The 17,575-nt window shown below is 36.7% G+C and overlaps 1 protein-coding gene across 2 annotated transcripts in view; it reads right to left on the bottom strand.

Annotated features, from left to right (window-relative positions):
* The window catches only part of LRRK2 (leucine rich repeat kinase 2), a 159,409-nt gene that overhangs the window by 56,857 nt on the left and 84,977 nt on the right, over window positions 1-17,575 (bottom strand). For both annotated transcript variants that reach the window (XM_061206211.1, XM_061206210.1), the window contains 5 exons: window positions 16,345-16,595; window positions 15,913-16,061; window positions 12,182-12,275; window positions 9,871-10,057; window positions 8,598-8,779 (listed from right to left, as the gene is read on the bottom strand). In XM_061206211.1, the coding sequence (XP_061062194.1) occupies window positions 8,598-8,779; window positions 9,871-10,057; window positions 12,182-12,275; window positions 15,913-16,061; window positions 16,345-16,595 (863 nt within the window). The remainder of the gene's footprint in view (window positions 1-8,597; window positions 8,780-9,870; window positions 10,058-12,181; window positions 12,276-15,912; window positions 16,062-16,344; window positions 16,596-17,575) is intronic.

Here is a 17,575-nt window from a genome sequence, read left to right on the forward strand (position 1 = left end):
TCAAAAGATAGTACAGTCTCCTTGGAAAAGCTCAAAAGCAACACAGTCTCAATCAAGAGGGGTGAGAAGGAAAGAAGTCAATGTCGGAGTAGGGGCAAGATGGCGGAAGAGTAAGACGCGGAGATCACCTTCCTTCCCACAGATACAGTAGAAATACATCTACACGTGGAACTGCTCCTACAGAACACCCACTGAACGCTGGCAGAAGACGTCAGACCTCCCAAAAGGCAAGAAAATCCCCACGTACTTGGGTAGGGCAAAAGAAAAAAGAAATAACAGAGACAAAAGAATAGGGACGGGACCTGCACCAGTGGGAGGGAGCTGTGAAGGAGGAAAGGTTTCCACACACTAGGAAGCCCCTTCGTGGGCAGAGACTGCGGGTGGCAGAGGGGGGAAGCTTCGGAGCCACGGAGGAGAGCGCAGCCACAGGGGTGCGGAGGGCAAAGTGGAGAGATTCCCGCACAGAGGATCGGCACCGAGCAGCACTCACCAGCCCGAGAGGCTTGTCTGCTCAGCCGCTGGGGCGGGCGGGGGCTGGGAGCTGAGGCTCGGGCTTCAGTGCTAGCCGGGAGGGAGTCCGGGAAAAAGACTGCAGCTGCCAAAGAGGCAAGAGAATTTTTCTTGCCTCTTTGTTTCGCGGCGCGCAAGGAGAGGGGATTCAGAGCGCCGCCTAAACGAGCTCCAGAGACGGGCGCGAGCCGCGGCTATCAGCGCGGATCCCACAGCAACAGGGGCGCAGAGGGAAAAACGGAGAGATTCCCTCACAGAGGCTCGGCGCCGAGCAGCACTCACCAGCCCGAGAGGCTTGTCTGCTCACCCGCCGGGGCGGGTGGGGGCTGGGAGCTGAGGCTCAGGCTTCGGTCGGATCACAGGGAGAGGACTGGGGTTGGCGGCGTGAACACAGCCTGTAGGGGCTAGCGCACCACAGCTAGCCGGGAGGGAGCCCAAGAAAAAGTCTGCAGCTGCCGAAGAGGCAAGAGACTTTTTCTTGCCTCTTTGTTTTGCGGCGCGCAAGGAGAGGGGATTCAGAGCACCGCTTAAACGAACTCCAGAGACGGGCGCGAGCCGCGGCTATCAGCGCGGACCCTAGAGACGGGCATGAGATGCTAAGGCTGCTGCTGCCGCCACCAAGAAGCCTGTGTGCGAGCACAGGTCACTCTCCACACCGCCCCTCCCGGGAGCCAGTACAGCCCGCCACGGCCAGGCTCCCGAGATCCGGGGACAACTTCCCCGGGAGAGCGCACGGCGCACCTCAGGCTGCTGCAACGTCACGCCGACTTCTGCCGCCGCAGGCTCGCCCCGCCTCCTCCATACCGCCCCCTCCCCCCAGCCTGACTGAGCCAGAGCCCCCGAATCAGCTGCTCCTTTAACCCCGTTCTGTCTGGGCGGGGAACAAACGCCCTCAGGCGATCTACATGCAGAGGCGGGTCCAAATCCAAAGCTGAACCCCGGGAGCTGTATGAACAAAGAAGAGAAAGGGAAATCTCTCCCAGCAGCCTCAGAAGCAGCGGATTAAAGCTCCACAAACAACTTGATGTGCCTGCATCTGTTGAATACCTGAATAGACAATGAATCATCCCAAATTTACGAGGTGGACTTTGGGAGCAAGATATATTAATTTTTCCCCTTTTCCTTTTTTTGTGAGTGTATATGTGTATGCTTCTGGGTGAGATTTTGTCTGTATAGCTTTCCTCTCACCGTCAGTCCTAGGGTTAGGTCCGTCCTTTTTTTTTTTCTTTTTACTTAAAAAAATTTTTTATCCCTAATAAATGTTTTCTTAATACTTTTTTCCTTATTTTCTATTTTTAAAAAATTAAAAAAAATTTTTTAATAAGTTTTTTAATATTTTTTATTTTAAAAAATTAAAAATTTTTTTTCTTAATAAATTTTTTTCTTAATAATTTTTTTCTTATTTTTAGTATAAAAAATTAATGAATCTATTTTTAAGAAATTAAAAAAAATTTTTCTTAATAAATTTATTCTTAATTTTTTTTCTTATTTTTTATTATAATAGCTTTATTTTATTTTATTTTATCCTCTTTCTTTCTTTCTATTTTTTCTCCCTTTTATTCTGAGCCATGTGGATGAAAGGCTCTTGGTGCTCCAGCCAGGCATCAGGGCTGTGCCTCTGAGGTGGGAGAGCCAACTTCAGGACACTGGTCCACAAGAGACCTCCCAGCTCCACGTAATACCAAACAGCGAAAATCTCTCAGAGATCTCCATCTCAACATCAAGACCCAGCTTCACTCAACGACCAGCAAGCTACAGTGCTGGACACCCTATGCCAAACAACTAGCAAGACAGGAACACAGCCCCATCCATTAACAGAGAGGCTGCCTAAAATCATAATAAGGCCACAGACACCCCAAAACACACCACCAGACGTGGACGTGCCCACCAGAAAAACAAGATCCAGCCTCATCCACTAGAACACAGGCACTAGTTCCCTCCACCAGGAAACCTATACAACCCACTGTACCAACCTTAGCCACTGGGGACAGACACCAAAAACAACAGGAAATATGAACCTGCAGCCTGTGAAAAGGAGACCCCAAACACAGTAAGATAAGCAATATGAGAAAACAGAAAAACACACAGCAGATGAAGGAGCAGGGTCAAAACACACCAGACCTAACAAATGAAGAGGAAATAGGTAGTCTACCTGAAAAAGAATTCAGAATAATGATAGTAAGGATGATCCAAAATCTTGGAAATAGAATAGACAAAATGCAAGAAACATTTAACAAGGACGTAGAAGAACTAAAGAGGAACCAAGCAATGATGAAAAGCACAATAAATGAAATTAAAAATACTCTAGATGGGCTCAATAGCAGAATAACTGAGGCAGAAGAACGGATAAGTGACCTGGAAGATAAAATGGTGGAAATAACTATTGCAGAGCAGAATAAAGAAAAAAGAATGAAAAGAACTGAGGACAGTCTCAGAGACCTCTGGGACAACATTAAACGCACCAACATTCGAATTATAGGGGTCCCAGAAGAAGAAGAGAAAAAGAAGGGGACTGAGAAAATATTTGCAGAGATTATAGTTGAAAACTTCCCTAATATGGGAAAGGAAATAGTTAATCAAGTCCTGGAAGCACAGAGAGTCCCGTACAGGATAAATCCAAGGAGAAACACGCCAAGACACATATTAATCAAACTATCAAAAATTAAATATAAAGAAAACATATTAAAAGCAGCAAGGGAAAAACAACAAATAACACACAAGGGAATCCCCATAAGGTTAAGAGCTGATCTTTCAGCAGAAACTCTGCAAGCCAGAAGGGAGTGGCAGGATATACTTAAAGTGATGAAGGAGAAAAACCTACAACCAAGATTACTCTACCCAGCAAGGATCTCATTCAGATTTGATGGAGAAATTAAAACCTTTACAGACAAGCAAAAGCTGAGAGAGTTCAGCACCACCAAACCAGCTTTACAACAAATGCTAAATGAACTTCTCTAGGCAAGAAACACAAGAGAAGGAGAACACCTACAATAACAAATCCAAAACATTTAAGAAAATGGGACTAGGAACATACATATCGATAATTACCTTAAATGTAAATGGATTAAATGCTCCCACCAAAAGACACAGACTGGCTGAATGGATACAAAAACAAGACCCATATATACGCTGTCTACAAGAGACCCACTTCAGACCTAGAGACACATACAGACTGAAAGTGAGGGGATGGAAAAAGATATTCCATGCAAATGGAAATCAAAAGAAAGTTGGAGTAGCAATTCTCATATCAGACAAAATAGACTTTAAAATAAAGACTATCACAAGAGACAAAGAAGGACACTATATAATGATCAAGGGATCAATCCAAGAGGAAGGTGTAACAATTGTAAATATTTATGCACCCAAGATAGGAGCACCTCAATACATAAGGCAAATATTAACAACCATAAAAGGGGAAATCGACAGTAACACAATCATAGTAGGGGACTTTAACACCCCACTTTCACCAATGGACAGATCATCCAAAATGAAAATAAATAAGGAAACACAAGACATAAATGATACATTAAACAAGATGGACTTAATTGATATTTATAGGACATTCCACCCAAAAACAACAGAATACACATTTTTCTCAAGTGCTCATGGAACATTCTCCAGGATAGATCATATCTTGGGTCACAAATCAAGCCTTGGTAAATTTTAAAAAATTGAAATCGTATCAAGTATCTTTTCCGACCACAACGCTATGAGACTAGATATCAATTACAGGAATAGATCTGTAAAAAATACAAACACATGGAGGCTACACAATACACTACTTAATAACGAAGTGATCACTGAAGAAATCAAAGGGGAAATCAAAAAATACCTAGAAACAAATGACAATGGAGACACGACGACCCAAAACCTATGGGATGCAGCAAAAGCAGTTCTAAGAGGGAAGTTTATAGCAATACAAGCCTACATCAAGAAACAGGAAACATCTCGAATAAACAACCTAACCTTGCACCTAAAGCAATTAGAGAAAGAAGAACAAAAAAAAACCCAAAGCTAGCAGAAGGAAAGAAATCATAAAGATCAGATCAGAAATAAATGAAAAAGAAATGAAGGAAACAATAGCAAAAATCAATGAAACTAAAAGCTGGTTCTTTGAGAAGATAAACAAAATCGATAAACCATTAGCCAGACTCATCAAGAGAAAAAGGGAAAAGACTCAAATCAATAGAATTAGAAATGAAAAAGGAGAAGTAACCACTGACACTGCAGAAATACAAACGATCATGAGAGATTACTACAAGCAACTCTATGCCAATAAAATGGACAACCTGGAAGAAATGGACAGATTCTTAGAAATGCACAACCTGCCGAGACTGACCAGGAAGAAATAGAAAATATGAACAGACCAATCACAAGCACTGAAATTGAAACTGTGATTAAAAATCTTCCAACACACAAAAGCCCAGGACCAGAGGGCTTCACAGGCGAATTCTATCAAACATTTAGAGAAGAGCTAACACCTATCCTTCTCAAACTCTTCCAAAATGTTGCAGAGGGAGGAACACTCCCCAACTCATTTTATGAGGGCATCATCACCCTGATGCCAAAACCAGACAAAGATGTCACAAAGAAAGAAAACTACAGGCCAATATCACTGATGAACATAGATGCAAAAATCCTCAACAAAATACTAGCAAACAGAATCCAACAGCACATTAAAAGGATTATACACCATGATCAAGTGGGGTTTATTCCAGGAATGCAAGGATTCTTCAATATACGCAAATCAATCAACGTGATACATCATATTAACAAATTGAAGGAGAAAAACCATAGGATCATCTCAATAGATGCAGAGAAAGCTTTTGACAAAATTCAACACCCATTTATGATAAAAGCCCTGTAGAAAGTAGGCATAGAGGGAACTTTCCTCAACATAATAAAGGCCATATATGACAAACCCACAGCCAACATTGTCCTCAGTGGTGAAAAACTGAAACCATTTCCACTAAGATCAGGAACAAGACAAGGTTGCCCACTCTCACCACTATTATTCAACATAGTTTTGGAAGTGTTAGCCACAGCAATCAGAGAAGAAAAAGAAATAAAAGGAATCCAAATCAGAAAAGAAGAAGTAAAGCTGTCACTGTCTGCAGATGACATGATACTATACATAGAGAATCCTAAAGATGCTACCAGAAAACTACTAGAGCTAATCAATGAATTTGGTAAAGTAGCAGGATACAAAATTAATGCACAGAAATCTCTTGCATTCCTATATACTAATGATGAAAAATCTGAAAGTGAAATTAAGAAAACACTCCCGTTTACCATTGCAACAAAAAGAATAAAATATCTAGGAATAAACCTACCTAAGGAGACAAAAGACCTGTATGCAGAAAATTATAGGACACTGATGAAAGAAATTAGAGATGATACAAATAGATGGAGAGATATACCATGTTCTTGGATTGGAAGAATCAACATTGTGAAAATGACTCTGCTACCCAAAGTAATCTACAGATTCAACGCAATCCCTATCAAACTACCACTGGCATTTTTCACAGAACTAGAACAAAAAATTTCACAATTTGTATGGAAACACAAAAGACCCCGAATAGCTAAAGCAATCTTGAGAACGAAAAATGGAGCTGGAGGAATCAGGCTCCCTGACTTCAGACTATATTACAAAGCTACAGTAATCAAGACAGTTTGGTACTGGCACAAAAACAGAAATATAGATCAATGGAACAGGATAGAAAGCCCAGAGATAAGCCCACGCACATATGGTCACCTTATCTTTGATAAAGGAGGCAAGCATATACAGTGGAGAAAAGACAGCCTCTTCAATAAGTGGTGCTGGGAAAACTGGACAGGTACATGTAAAAGTATGAAATTAGAACACTCCCTGACACCATACACAAAAATAAACTCAAAATGGATTAAAGACTTAAGTGTAAGGCCAGACACTATCAAACTCTTAGAGGAAAACATAGGCAGAACACTCTATGACATAAATCACAGCAAGATCCTTTTTGACCCAGCTCCTAGAGAAATGGAAAGAAAAACACAAATAAACAAATGGGACCTAATGAAACTTAAAAGCTTTTGCACAGCAAAGGAAACCATAAACAAGACCAAAAGACAACCCTCAGAATGGGAGAAAACATTTGCAAATGAAGCAACTGACAAAGGATTAATCTCCAAGATTTACAAGCAGCTCATGCAGCTCAATAACAAAAAAACAAACAACCCAATCCAAAAATGGGCAGAAGACCTAAATAGACATTTCTCCAAAGAAGATATACAGATTGCCAACAGACACATGAAAGAATGCTCAACATCACTAATCATTAGAGAAATGCAAATCAAAACTACAATGAGGTATCATCTCACACCGGTCAGAATGGCCATCATCAAAAAATCTATAAACAGTAAATGCTGGAAAGGGTGTGGAGAAAAGGGAACACCCTTGTACTGTTGGTGGGAATGTAAATTGATACAGCCACTATGGAAAACAGTATGGAGGTTCCTTAGAAAACTAAAAATAGAACTACCATACGACCCAGCAATATACTACTGGGCATATACCCTGAGAAAACCATAATTCAGAAAGAGTCATGTACCAAAATATTCATTGCAGCTCTGTTTACAATAGCCAGGACATGGAAGCAACCTAGGTGTCCATCATCGGATGAATGGATAAAGAAGATGTGGCACATATATACAATGGAATATTACTCAGCCATAAAAAGAAATGAAATGGAGGTATTTGTAATGAGGTGGATGGAGTTAGAGTCTGTCATACAGAGTGAAGTAAGTCAGAAAGAGAAAAAGAAATACAGTATGCTAACACATATATATGGAATCTAAGGAAAAAAAAAAAAAAAAGGGTCATGAAGAACCCAGTGGCAAGACGGGAATAAAGACACAGACCTACTAGAGAATGGACTTGAGGATATGGGGAGGGGGAGGGGTGAGATGTGACAGGGTGAGAGAGTGTCATGGACATATATACACTACCAAATGTAAAATAGATAGCTAGTGAGAAGCAGCCGCATAGCACAGGGAGATCAGCTCGGTGCTTTGTGACCACCTAGTGGGGTGGGATAGTGAGGGTGGGACAGAGGGAGATGCAAGAGGGAAGAGATATGGGAACATATGTATATGTATAACTGATTCACTTTGTTATAAAGCAGAAAGTAACACACCATTGTAAATCAATCATACTTCAATAAAGATGTTTAAAAAAAAAAAGAGTGGAATAAAGTTCATTATTAAAGATATTTGGGGCTTCCCTGGTGGCGCAGTGGTTGAGAATCTGCCTGCCAATGCAGGGGACACGGGTTCGAGCCCTGGTCTGGGAAGATCCCGCATGCCGCGGAGCAACAAGGCCCGTGAGCCACAACTACTGAGCCTGCGCGTCTGGAGCCTGTGCTCCGCAACAAGAGAGGCCACGATGGTGAGAGGCCCGCGCACCGCGATGAAGAGTGGCCCCCGCTTGCCGCAACTAGAGAAAGCCCTCGCACAGAAACGAAGACCCAACACAGCGAAAAATAAATATAAAAATAAATAAATAAATAAATAAAAAAAGATATTTGAAGTTCATAAAATATAAAACCAGAAACAGTGATACGTGGAAGTTTTGGTGGTTTCAAAAATGATCAAGTTGAGTAGCTTATCAGCTTCCTAGGCAAAATTGATGTAATTTTATATCACTTAAGTAACTATAATGCTTTAAGATATAACAGACATATGATAACTATTTGCTAGTTTGCTATTTGAAATGCAGCTTGAGAAGTTATAATACTATGCTTTATTTCTTTAGATTGTATAACTGGTAACAAGAGACCAAATAGTAATAATTTCCTTTTAGAGTCCCTTTCTACTGAAAAGCATGATAAGGAGAGGCCATTTTCTCAACCTTAACTTGGCTAGGAGGAAATGAAAAACTCTGCAGTGGCACCAAACAAACCCATTTATTAAATAAAGGGCAAATGACATATCAACGTTGGATGGTACTGTACATTTTTTTCTTAAATTGTAACTATATATCCATCAAAGTCACAAAGAAAGGATATCTGAAACAAATTTAATAAAAACAAATGAAAATAAAATTATCTAACCTTATGATGTCTTTGGCTTTACATCCTATGTGTTTAAAATCAAAATTAAGATGCAGTTCATCCAAAGGAAGATCCCATATTTTGCTTAATTTCCCCATTTCATTGGGAAAGGATCTCAGTTCCAAGTTGTAACTAACATCAAGAGATGTCAGATTTTCAAGACAGCCAATCTCAGGAGGAATCTTAATGAAATAAAAAAGGGCAAATCCTGTTGGTGGGAAGAAAGAAATGTGTGCTGCCAAAACACAAGATGCTAATAGGAAACAAGAGAGGCTCAGAGATCCCATCAGCACCTTGCACAGCCTCTCAACAGAGTTCTAAAACTTTCCAAAGGCTTGTCATAGTTTTCATTATAAATGTTTGAAAACATACATATAAAGCACTTACCCCAATCTATGTCATTTATTTATAATCTTTAAAAACCCATTCTGCCTTAGTAACATATTTCATCACTTCACAACACTGAAAGTAAAGAAGTTCTTTATATGTATCCAAAACCAATCATCTGTGGCTTCAGTCTATTCCCTCACACTGTGTTCTTCAGTAAAACTAAAGATCTAATCATCACAGACTTATGTACAACTTACTGTTCTTAAAATACAACTAAATGTTTATACCTTAAGTGGCATAAATATTGGAATTCTTTTCTGTTCCAAATTTTTAAGCAATATTCATTACTTCTATAATAGCAAACATTAATTTGCTGCAAAAAAAGTCAGGTATTCAAAATTATTCAGAGTTATTCTGAACCTCATGGTTTCAGACACTGTACTCTTTTTGGCTTTTATAGGCAATAGACTTGAACCTGGAAAAAAAAAAAAGTTTTCTGGGACGAATGAATAATCAATTTCATATTTATAACAGAGACCTGTCCATTTGGGTGAATGCAGAAATTTAAGAATGTGGAAAAGAATGTCAGCTGAAAAACACAGGCTATATATGGCCCGGAGACAACTTGAGAAATGCAGCGTGTCTGAGAGTCTGTTAACAGAATAGCGATTTTGTGATAAATTGACACACTTAAAGCATTACACACATTCATAATTAAATATATATATAAATATTCAAAATAAAATAGAGCACAAAAAGTGATTTTTTAAGGAAATTAAGCATTGTTAATATACCCATTTACCTCAGGGTAGGATTAGATCTTATTCAAAAAGTAAGCAATATCAAATAACAGATTTTGAAATGATCATTTGTGATAATGCAAATTATAAAAGCATATTTTCAAACTGGCAATAATTCTAAACAAATAAAGATGACCTCTTACCTCTTTCAGTTTATTATGAGAAAGATGTAGTTTCTCTACTCTAGACCATGCACATGCTTTTTCACTCAAGTCCAAGATTCTGATCTGATTATGACTAAACAAGAGTTCCCTTAAGTTCAAAGATCTCCAGTGCACAGGACCTGGTAGATATTGAATATCATTGTTGCTCATATCTAAGGACCGCAGGCTGAAACAATACAATGTCAAGATAAAAATCAAATGAGTGTTTCCAAAATACATGAAATAACATCACAAGTAATTTTCACCAGAGTGAGAATAAGGTATAACTTTAAAACTAACATTACTTATATATGAGTACATACGTGTGGTTTTTTGTGTGCATAAAGGTATATACGGGCTAGGAAAAAAAGGCATGTGTCAATAGGAACATTTTAAAAAGGACCAATAAAAACAAAATTGAGGCCTAATTTCCCTACTTCAGAAACATAAAAATGTCAACCATAATGAAAGACCAAGTGTTTTACAAACACTTATGATGCATGAGAAATCATATTTAACAAAGGCAAAAACAGTCATTAAAATTCCTGCCTTCTACACAAGATTTACAAATATGTAGCCTCCATTTCTCTGTTCAATTTCACTCATACCTGGAGGGATTCTTCAGAGGTTGGGTCCTTAAGTTTACTATCATTTTTAGCAGCTTGCCTCAGTGTGAAAAATATCATAACATTGAGCATGATGTCTTGTATACAGTAGGCCCTCAATGTACATTTGTTGCTTTCAGGCAGGAATAGCTACCCAAAGTTTGCAGGAAATAGCAGAAAAACACATGTCACTTGTAAATGTACATGTGTAGGAAGAATAAAGATAGCCAACAATTGTGGTATATTTGACTATGTAAAAGGTTGCCTGGACTTTTACGACTGTATACTGATCCCTTTCATCCAGCATATTTGAAGTATTATGAATTAATTCTAAGCTCAAATAGCTGTACTGCCTGCTAGACCAAGATTCAGATCTGCAGAGCAACATTATTGCTCTAATTTTTAAATGATCTAGATTTTGCCCTAGTTACCTTATAAAAATGTTGAAAACAAGAAAATTAATTTGACTATATTAAAGATAAGACATGTATGTCTAACAAACAATGCAACTGAGACAAAGTTGAGAATCGTCAGGTTGTTCAAAGGCGGTGTCTCTTAGCTTTAAGACTAAGCGTGGAGACTGAAGCTGGCCAGCCACATGCTCATTTGTGAAACAAAAGAATAAATTAAAAAATACATATAAAACACTAAAATGTATACCTCAAGATGGTGTCTAAAGGTATAGTGTAATTAGGGACTGGATAATATTTTTAGTTCTCTGGGAAGAAAGCTTTCTTATGACATGCATCTTCTAATGAGCTTTTATAAATAGGTGGCTTCCAAACACATTTTCAAGAATAAACTATGTTTAAAATATAGGACCGACCACCTGTATTCTATAGATGCCTGTATGTCAGAATTAAGAGTCTGAAATCAAACCACCAGTGTTTAAGAACTGTGACTTCGGAAAAGTTACTTTCTCTCTCTTATGAAATAGTGTTCTCATTATAAAGTGGAGATGATAACAGTAAGTATTTCATAGGATTATTAGGAAGACTAAAAAGATGATCCACTGTTAAGCAGTAAAATACAGTGTCTGACACATTCTAAACCTAGACTTAAATTAACTATTATTCATCTGTCTCACACCTTCCATGGCTAAATTATAACTAAGTATTATTTGCCCGTATATGTATATATTTGCACATGTACCTTGATGGATTTTATTTATAATAAATAACACTAGTAGAATAGTTATTTAAGATTACAACACATTTGAAATCTAATTAATGCCTGGATTTGTAGTTAACGGGAAGCTTTTATTTTTAATGAAATTAACCAAAAATATCCCCAAATACTTGGAACGACATAAATTATCCTATTCTTCACCAAAAATGTCACTCAAACATAACTTAAGTATAATTTCAAAGTTAATAGTGTTTTAGCAACATAATCCCCAAAGCAAGTGAAATTTTAAAAGTTAAAGTGATAGCCAGTACAATCTCATTTGATTATAATAATGTAACAATTAATTACTCTTAAATTGTTTCTACACAACAGCACATTAAATTAATATAAAAGTTAAAAAGTCCAAATAACAATTCACATCTTTTGTCTAATATTAAAAGTCAAACATTCATAGATTTAAAAACATTAAGTTTAGTAGGTTTAGAAATCAATTACATTTATATGTCTAAGTTAAAACCATGTTTCTGAAGGTTCTGTTCCACCTCGTGTGGTTTTTAAAATTAAAATAATAAACTTACTGTGGAAGATTTAAAATTGCTTCCGGAACACATGTAAATCTGTTTTGAGATAATTTTAGGCTTGTCATGGAAGAAGGCAAAAAAGGCATAGCAGCTAAGAGAAAATGAAAGTGAGATAATGGACATTTTAATCACTTTAACTAGATTTCCATTTGATTCTACAGTAAGAGCAGCTACCAATGATCTGTCACATAATTTAATTTCCATTCTCACACTGACAATAAAATAAATTAATACAACCACAAAACATTAAAACAATACACCATAATTATAAGACTATTTTAACCTGAAAGCCACAAAAGTGTCTAAATATAAATTCATCTGTCCAACATCTGTACAAAGTAGAAATCATTAGAATATTCATTTCAAATTATGTGTGATATTATGTGACATACATGATAGATTAATTCAAATTACTCTGAAGTAAGTCTAACAAAACATTTTGGAATATTTTACTAATCCACAATATAATATAAAAATAAAAATTCCCTATAACACCATCTTGCAAAGAGCATTCTATGGAATAATTAAGGATGTTACTTAATAAAAGTATTCTTTGATCATATGATCTTAAGAGATTAGGGACCTCTCCACAGAGATTTCTACCTTGAATTTGGTGTTATTTCGATACATGTTTTTGTACTTTTATGATGTATGTATCCACAGGTAATACATATTACTGTTTTGCATTACATAAATATTATCATATCGTACATGTCTATATTCAATTTGCTTTTTCATGTAACAATTTTTTTTAGATTTATTTTTCATGTTGATAAATGCATTTTATTCATTTATTTTAACTGCTACATAGCATTTTCATTGTATGAATATAGCCAATTTATTCATTCTACTGTTGATAGACATTTACATTCTTTCCAATGTTTGGCTACTATGAAATATGCCATAATAAATATTCCTATGCTTATGCTTACTTGCTGAATACTCAGTGCCTATGACAATGTTTAACAAATTGTCAAAAAAAACAAAAAGCAAAAGGGTCTTCTGTGAACAGTGACAGGATGCCTCTATTGTATATAACCACTAGTAGAATTCCTGAACAGTAGGGCATCTACAATTTCATTAGAAATGCCAAATTTCCCTTTAAGACAGACATGCCAATTTTGTCAGTTATTCCTAAGGTATGTTATATCTTTTGAGACTAAAAATATACACTTTACAAAAAAAAAAAGAGATTAGGGAAATATTATGCAAAATAAAGTGAAATATCTCAGAGCTGTCAATATTCTGGTATATTTTATGAATTTCCAAAAGGGAAATACAGTACGAGGTACCTCCAAGGAATAAAATTCTATGGAACATAATTTTGGAAACTGAGCAAATCATACAGACTGTTTTCTCATCTGTAAGGTAGTGCAGCTAAATCAGATGAACTCTGAGATTCTTTAGAGATCTGAAAATCTTTCTATGAAAGTGGCTTGAGAAATTATTTCTTAGCATTTTCAAGGTTAAAAATATGGGTTATGTTTTATCCAGAAAATCTTCGAGGGTCAAAATGTTCCAGGACATTACTAGAAGCTATCTTCCTGAGAAGCAGAAAGGTACATGCTATACCTCACCTATTTCCAAAAAGTATTTGTAGCAAAATAAATTAGTAGAAATGATTCTCCACTTAGGAATTAAAAGTCTTAAGGTTCAGATTCTATATGGAAGACTGATAAAATCAAAGAACTGAAACTTCATTTCACATGGGAATTTTTAATGGTTGTGGTCCCACTCAGGTATGACCTCCATAATGCGTCTTTCTAAATATAAAACCACTTCTAAAATTATTACAAAGTTGTGCAGTGCAAACAGATTTTTTGAACAGAGGTATGTTCTAGCTTTCACAACTAATTAATTAATTCTATGCCCCTGAACATGTCACACAAAAATCTCAGTGCTTCAATTTCCTCAATTAGTCAAGCAGAGATCATACCTGTCCTACCCTATAGGATTTTTGTGAGATTCAGCTGAGATAACATATTGACCATAAGCTAGCCTTAGGGTCCCTCAGATGCTCTTCTTTCCAGACCTAACTTAATTAAACATCACAGACACAGACACACTTCCCTGTCTCCACAGTCTGGATCAGATCCCCTTGAGGTACCCTCATAGCATCTTGAAACTTCTTCTCACAGTACTTAGTACGATATACAATTACATTTATTTATTCCATCATTATTCAATGACAGTCTTCTGAACTTAACTACATGTTCCTTAAGGACAGAGACTGGGTTGCTTTACTCACTAGTGAGTGAATCACTCTATTCCCCAGTTTCACTCTCATGGTAAGAACATGGTCAATATCCAAAGAGGGTGGAAGGAAGGGAAAAAGAAGGAAAATAATTCTATGCAAATTAATATGGATGTTATTGTTAGTAGTTTCTCAAAGTTCTGGAAAAATAAAATATTTTAAAGTAAGTTGTCAAACTATATTCTGCTATTAAACAGTATTAAAAATTATTTTACCAAGTCAGGTATAGAATAGGCATGTGGGTGGCAAGGTATGCATGGCCTCCATTAAGGAAGATAAAATAGGGAAAGTTCCCATTTATTTCCATAGAAGTATTCTGTTCCTCAATATTAGAACTTTCAGACAGGCTACAAATGAACATAATTCCCTGTTGTCTCACATGCTAAGAGAACATAGAGTATGGCAGGATTTTTAACAAAAGTGATGATCATATTGTGTATTATTATAATATTTTGCACAGAGCAAGAGCTCAATGAATACACATTAACCTAACTAATTTAAAAACTTTTAAATAATTAATTTTATTTCTAAAAAATAATAATAGTACTTATACTCCAAAAAACTGCTGAAGAAACTTCAGTAGGAAACTCAGTATTTCTGCTTCAAGCAGCTCAGGCAACTATAAGTATTTTTAGTATAATCGTGTAAAAGGAACCACAGTTTAATGACTATCTGCAGTGCAAGATATTGACATTTTAGCCTATGACAATAACATGTTAAATACTGTAATACAATTTTTAATATTAAAATTTTTAATTTTTTAATATTAAAAACTAGACTTTTTTAGAGCAGCTTTAGGTTTATAGAAAAATTGAACAGAAAATACAGAGAGCTCCCACATCTACCTTTTCCCCTCACCATCACCACCCCAGACACATGCATCTTTTCCCCATTATGAGCAACTAGAATAGTTTGGTATACTTGTATGTATAATTGATGAGCCTATATTAATAAATTATTATTAACTAAAGTCCACAGTTTACAATAGAGTTCACTCTTTGTATACTATATTCTGTGGGTCTTGACAAATGTATATGGCATGTATCCACATTACAGTATCACACAAACTAATTCCACTGCCCTAAAAATCCACTCTTCTCTACCTAGTCATCACTCCCTCCCTCCAAAATCTTGGAAAGCACTGATTATTTTACTAACCCCTTAGTTTTGCCTTTCCCAAAATGTCATATAGTTGAAATTATACAGTGTGTAGCCTTTTCAGATTGGCTTCTTTCACTTAGCAATATGCATTTAAGTTCCCTCCACATTTCACGGCTTGACAGCTCATTTCTTTTTATCACCAACCTGCTAACTTGATATTTAAAACTCCAGCATAATATTTAACTGAAATGCCACCTTTAAATCCCCACCTAAAATGTCCACATATGGCTCATGCAATTACATTTATTTGTTGCATTTGACCCATACAACACTCAAAAGGACTGGAAGGAGAAGACTCATATAAAACACTTACCAAGAAAATTCATTCTGGCACTTAAACTCTCCACTTTAGGACAAGTCTCAAGAAAGTCCTCTGATAGAGATGAAATGTGGTTTTTACTAAGGTTTAAAATCTTCAGTTCCTTCAGGCTCAAAGGGGAACATATTCCTGAGATTTTATTTCTAGTCGTAAGAGACAAAATGAGGATTAAATTGCATAAATTCACATGCTTTGAAGAAAAATAGTCAAAATATCTTCAAAAATAGCATTAAAGCATGTTTATTAATTTTAAAATTAGTTTTAAAAATTTAAGTCAATTGATAGAAGCTGTATTATGAATTTCCTCAGTCTTTTATCACATTACCATGTAAAACTCATTACTATGGAAACAATGTCATTGTATGTCAACCTTATGAAACTTCAATGTGAGGCGACCCTTTTTTCTTCAATGAACCCCTTTCTTACCCTTCTAAAATGAGCTGTTCAAGTTTCTCTACCACATCACCGAGATTCTCAGGAAGAAAAGATAGCTGATTGTAGGACAGGTTAAACTGTTTCAAGGTTGAGCACCTCACAGCCCGATCCAAAACTACTGAGGGTCCAATGTCGTTTCGAGAGACGTCAAGGTTGGCAATACAATTCATTTTCAACAAGTAAGGGGGAAATGATGTAAATTTATTACTTCGCAAGTCCAAATGTGTCAAACACTTCAGAGTCTGGAAAGACAATATTTTAAAATTTTTAAATGAACCACCTGAACAACTTAAGTTTAGCTAATATTTCTGCCTTCCATACCTCTGGTAAGTAGAACCATTAAGAATTTTCCAAAAAATTGAAAACACAATCTACAAGAGAACTTCAGTATACTGACTGGTACTACCTGCTCTGCTATAAAATGGGTAAAGCCAGGAAAAATATAACAGGTAGAAGGTCAAAAGCAGGCTCACAGAAATAAGGTTTAGAGTCTAATTAAGCTTTTCTTGTAAACTATTCCTGCAATGAGTAAAATGGAAGAATAATAGGCTCCAACAAATATTTGAATTAATGATTTAATGAATAAGCAGTATAACATAATCCTGGGAATATAGTTTTTAACACTAGCTTTTAGAAATTGTTATACATTTTAATATAAATAAGATTTACCATAAAGTAGTCATGTATATAATACACATTTTATTTATAACCTCCTCTTTTATTTTCTATTTTTTTATTTTTTTAATTTATTTTATTTATTTATTTTTGGCTTCATCAGGTCTTCGTTGCTGTGCACAGGCTTTCTCTAGCTGTGGTAAGCAGGAGCTACTCTTTGTTGCGGTGTGTGGGCTTCTCATTGCAGTGGCTTCTCTTGTTGCAGAGCACGGGCTCTAGGCACGAAGCCTTCAGTAGTTGTGGCATGCAGGCTCAGTAGTTGTGGCTCGTGGGCTCTAGAGTGCAGGCTCAGTAGTTGTGGTGCACAGGCTTAGTTGCTCCGCGGCATGTGAGATCTTCCCGGACCAGGGCTCAAACCCGTGTCCCCTGCATTGGCAGGCAGATTCTTAACCACTGCGCCACCAGGGAAGCCCTAACCTCCTCTTTTAAATGAAACGTTTTGCTTCAAATCTCTATTTTCTATTTTTAAGCAATTTCTAATTTTACTATGATAATAGCAAAACTTCCATTTATGTATCATATCAATTTTTTAAATGTTTGGTATGAA

The sequence above is a fragment of the Eubalaena glacialis genome, chromosome 11 (assembly GCF_028564815.1).
Source record: "Eubalaena glacialis isolate mEubGla1 chromosome 11, mEubGla1.1.hap2.+ XY, whole genome shotgun sequence".
NCBI lineage: Eukaryota > Metazoa > Chordata > Mammalia > Artiodactyla > Balaenidae > Eubalaena > Eubalaena glacialis.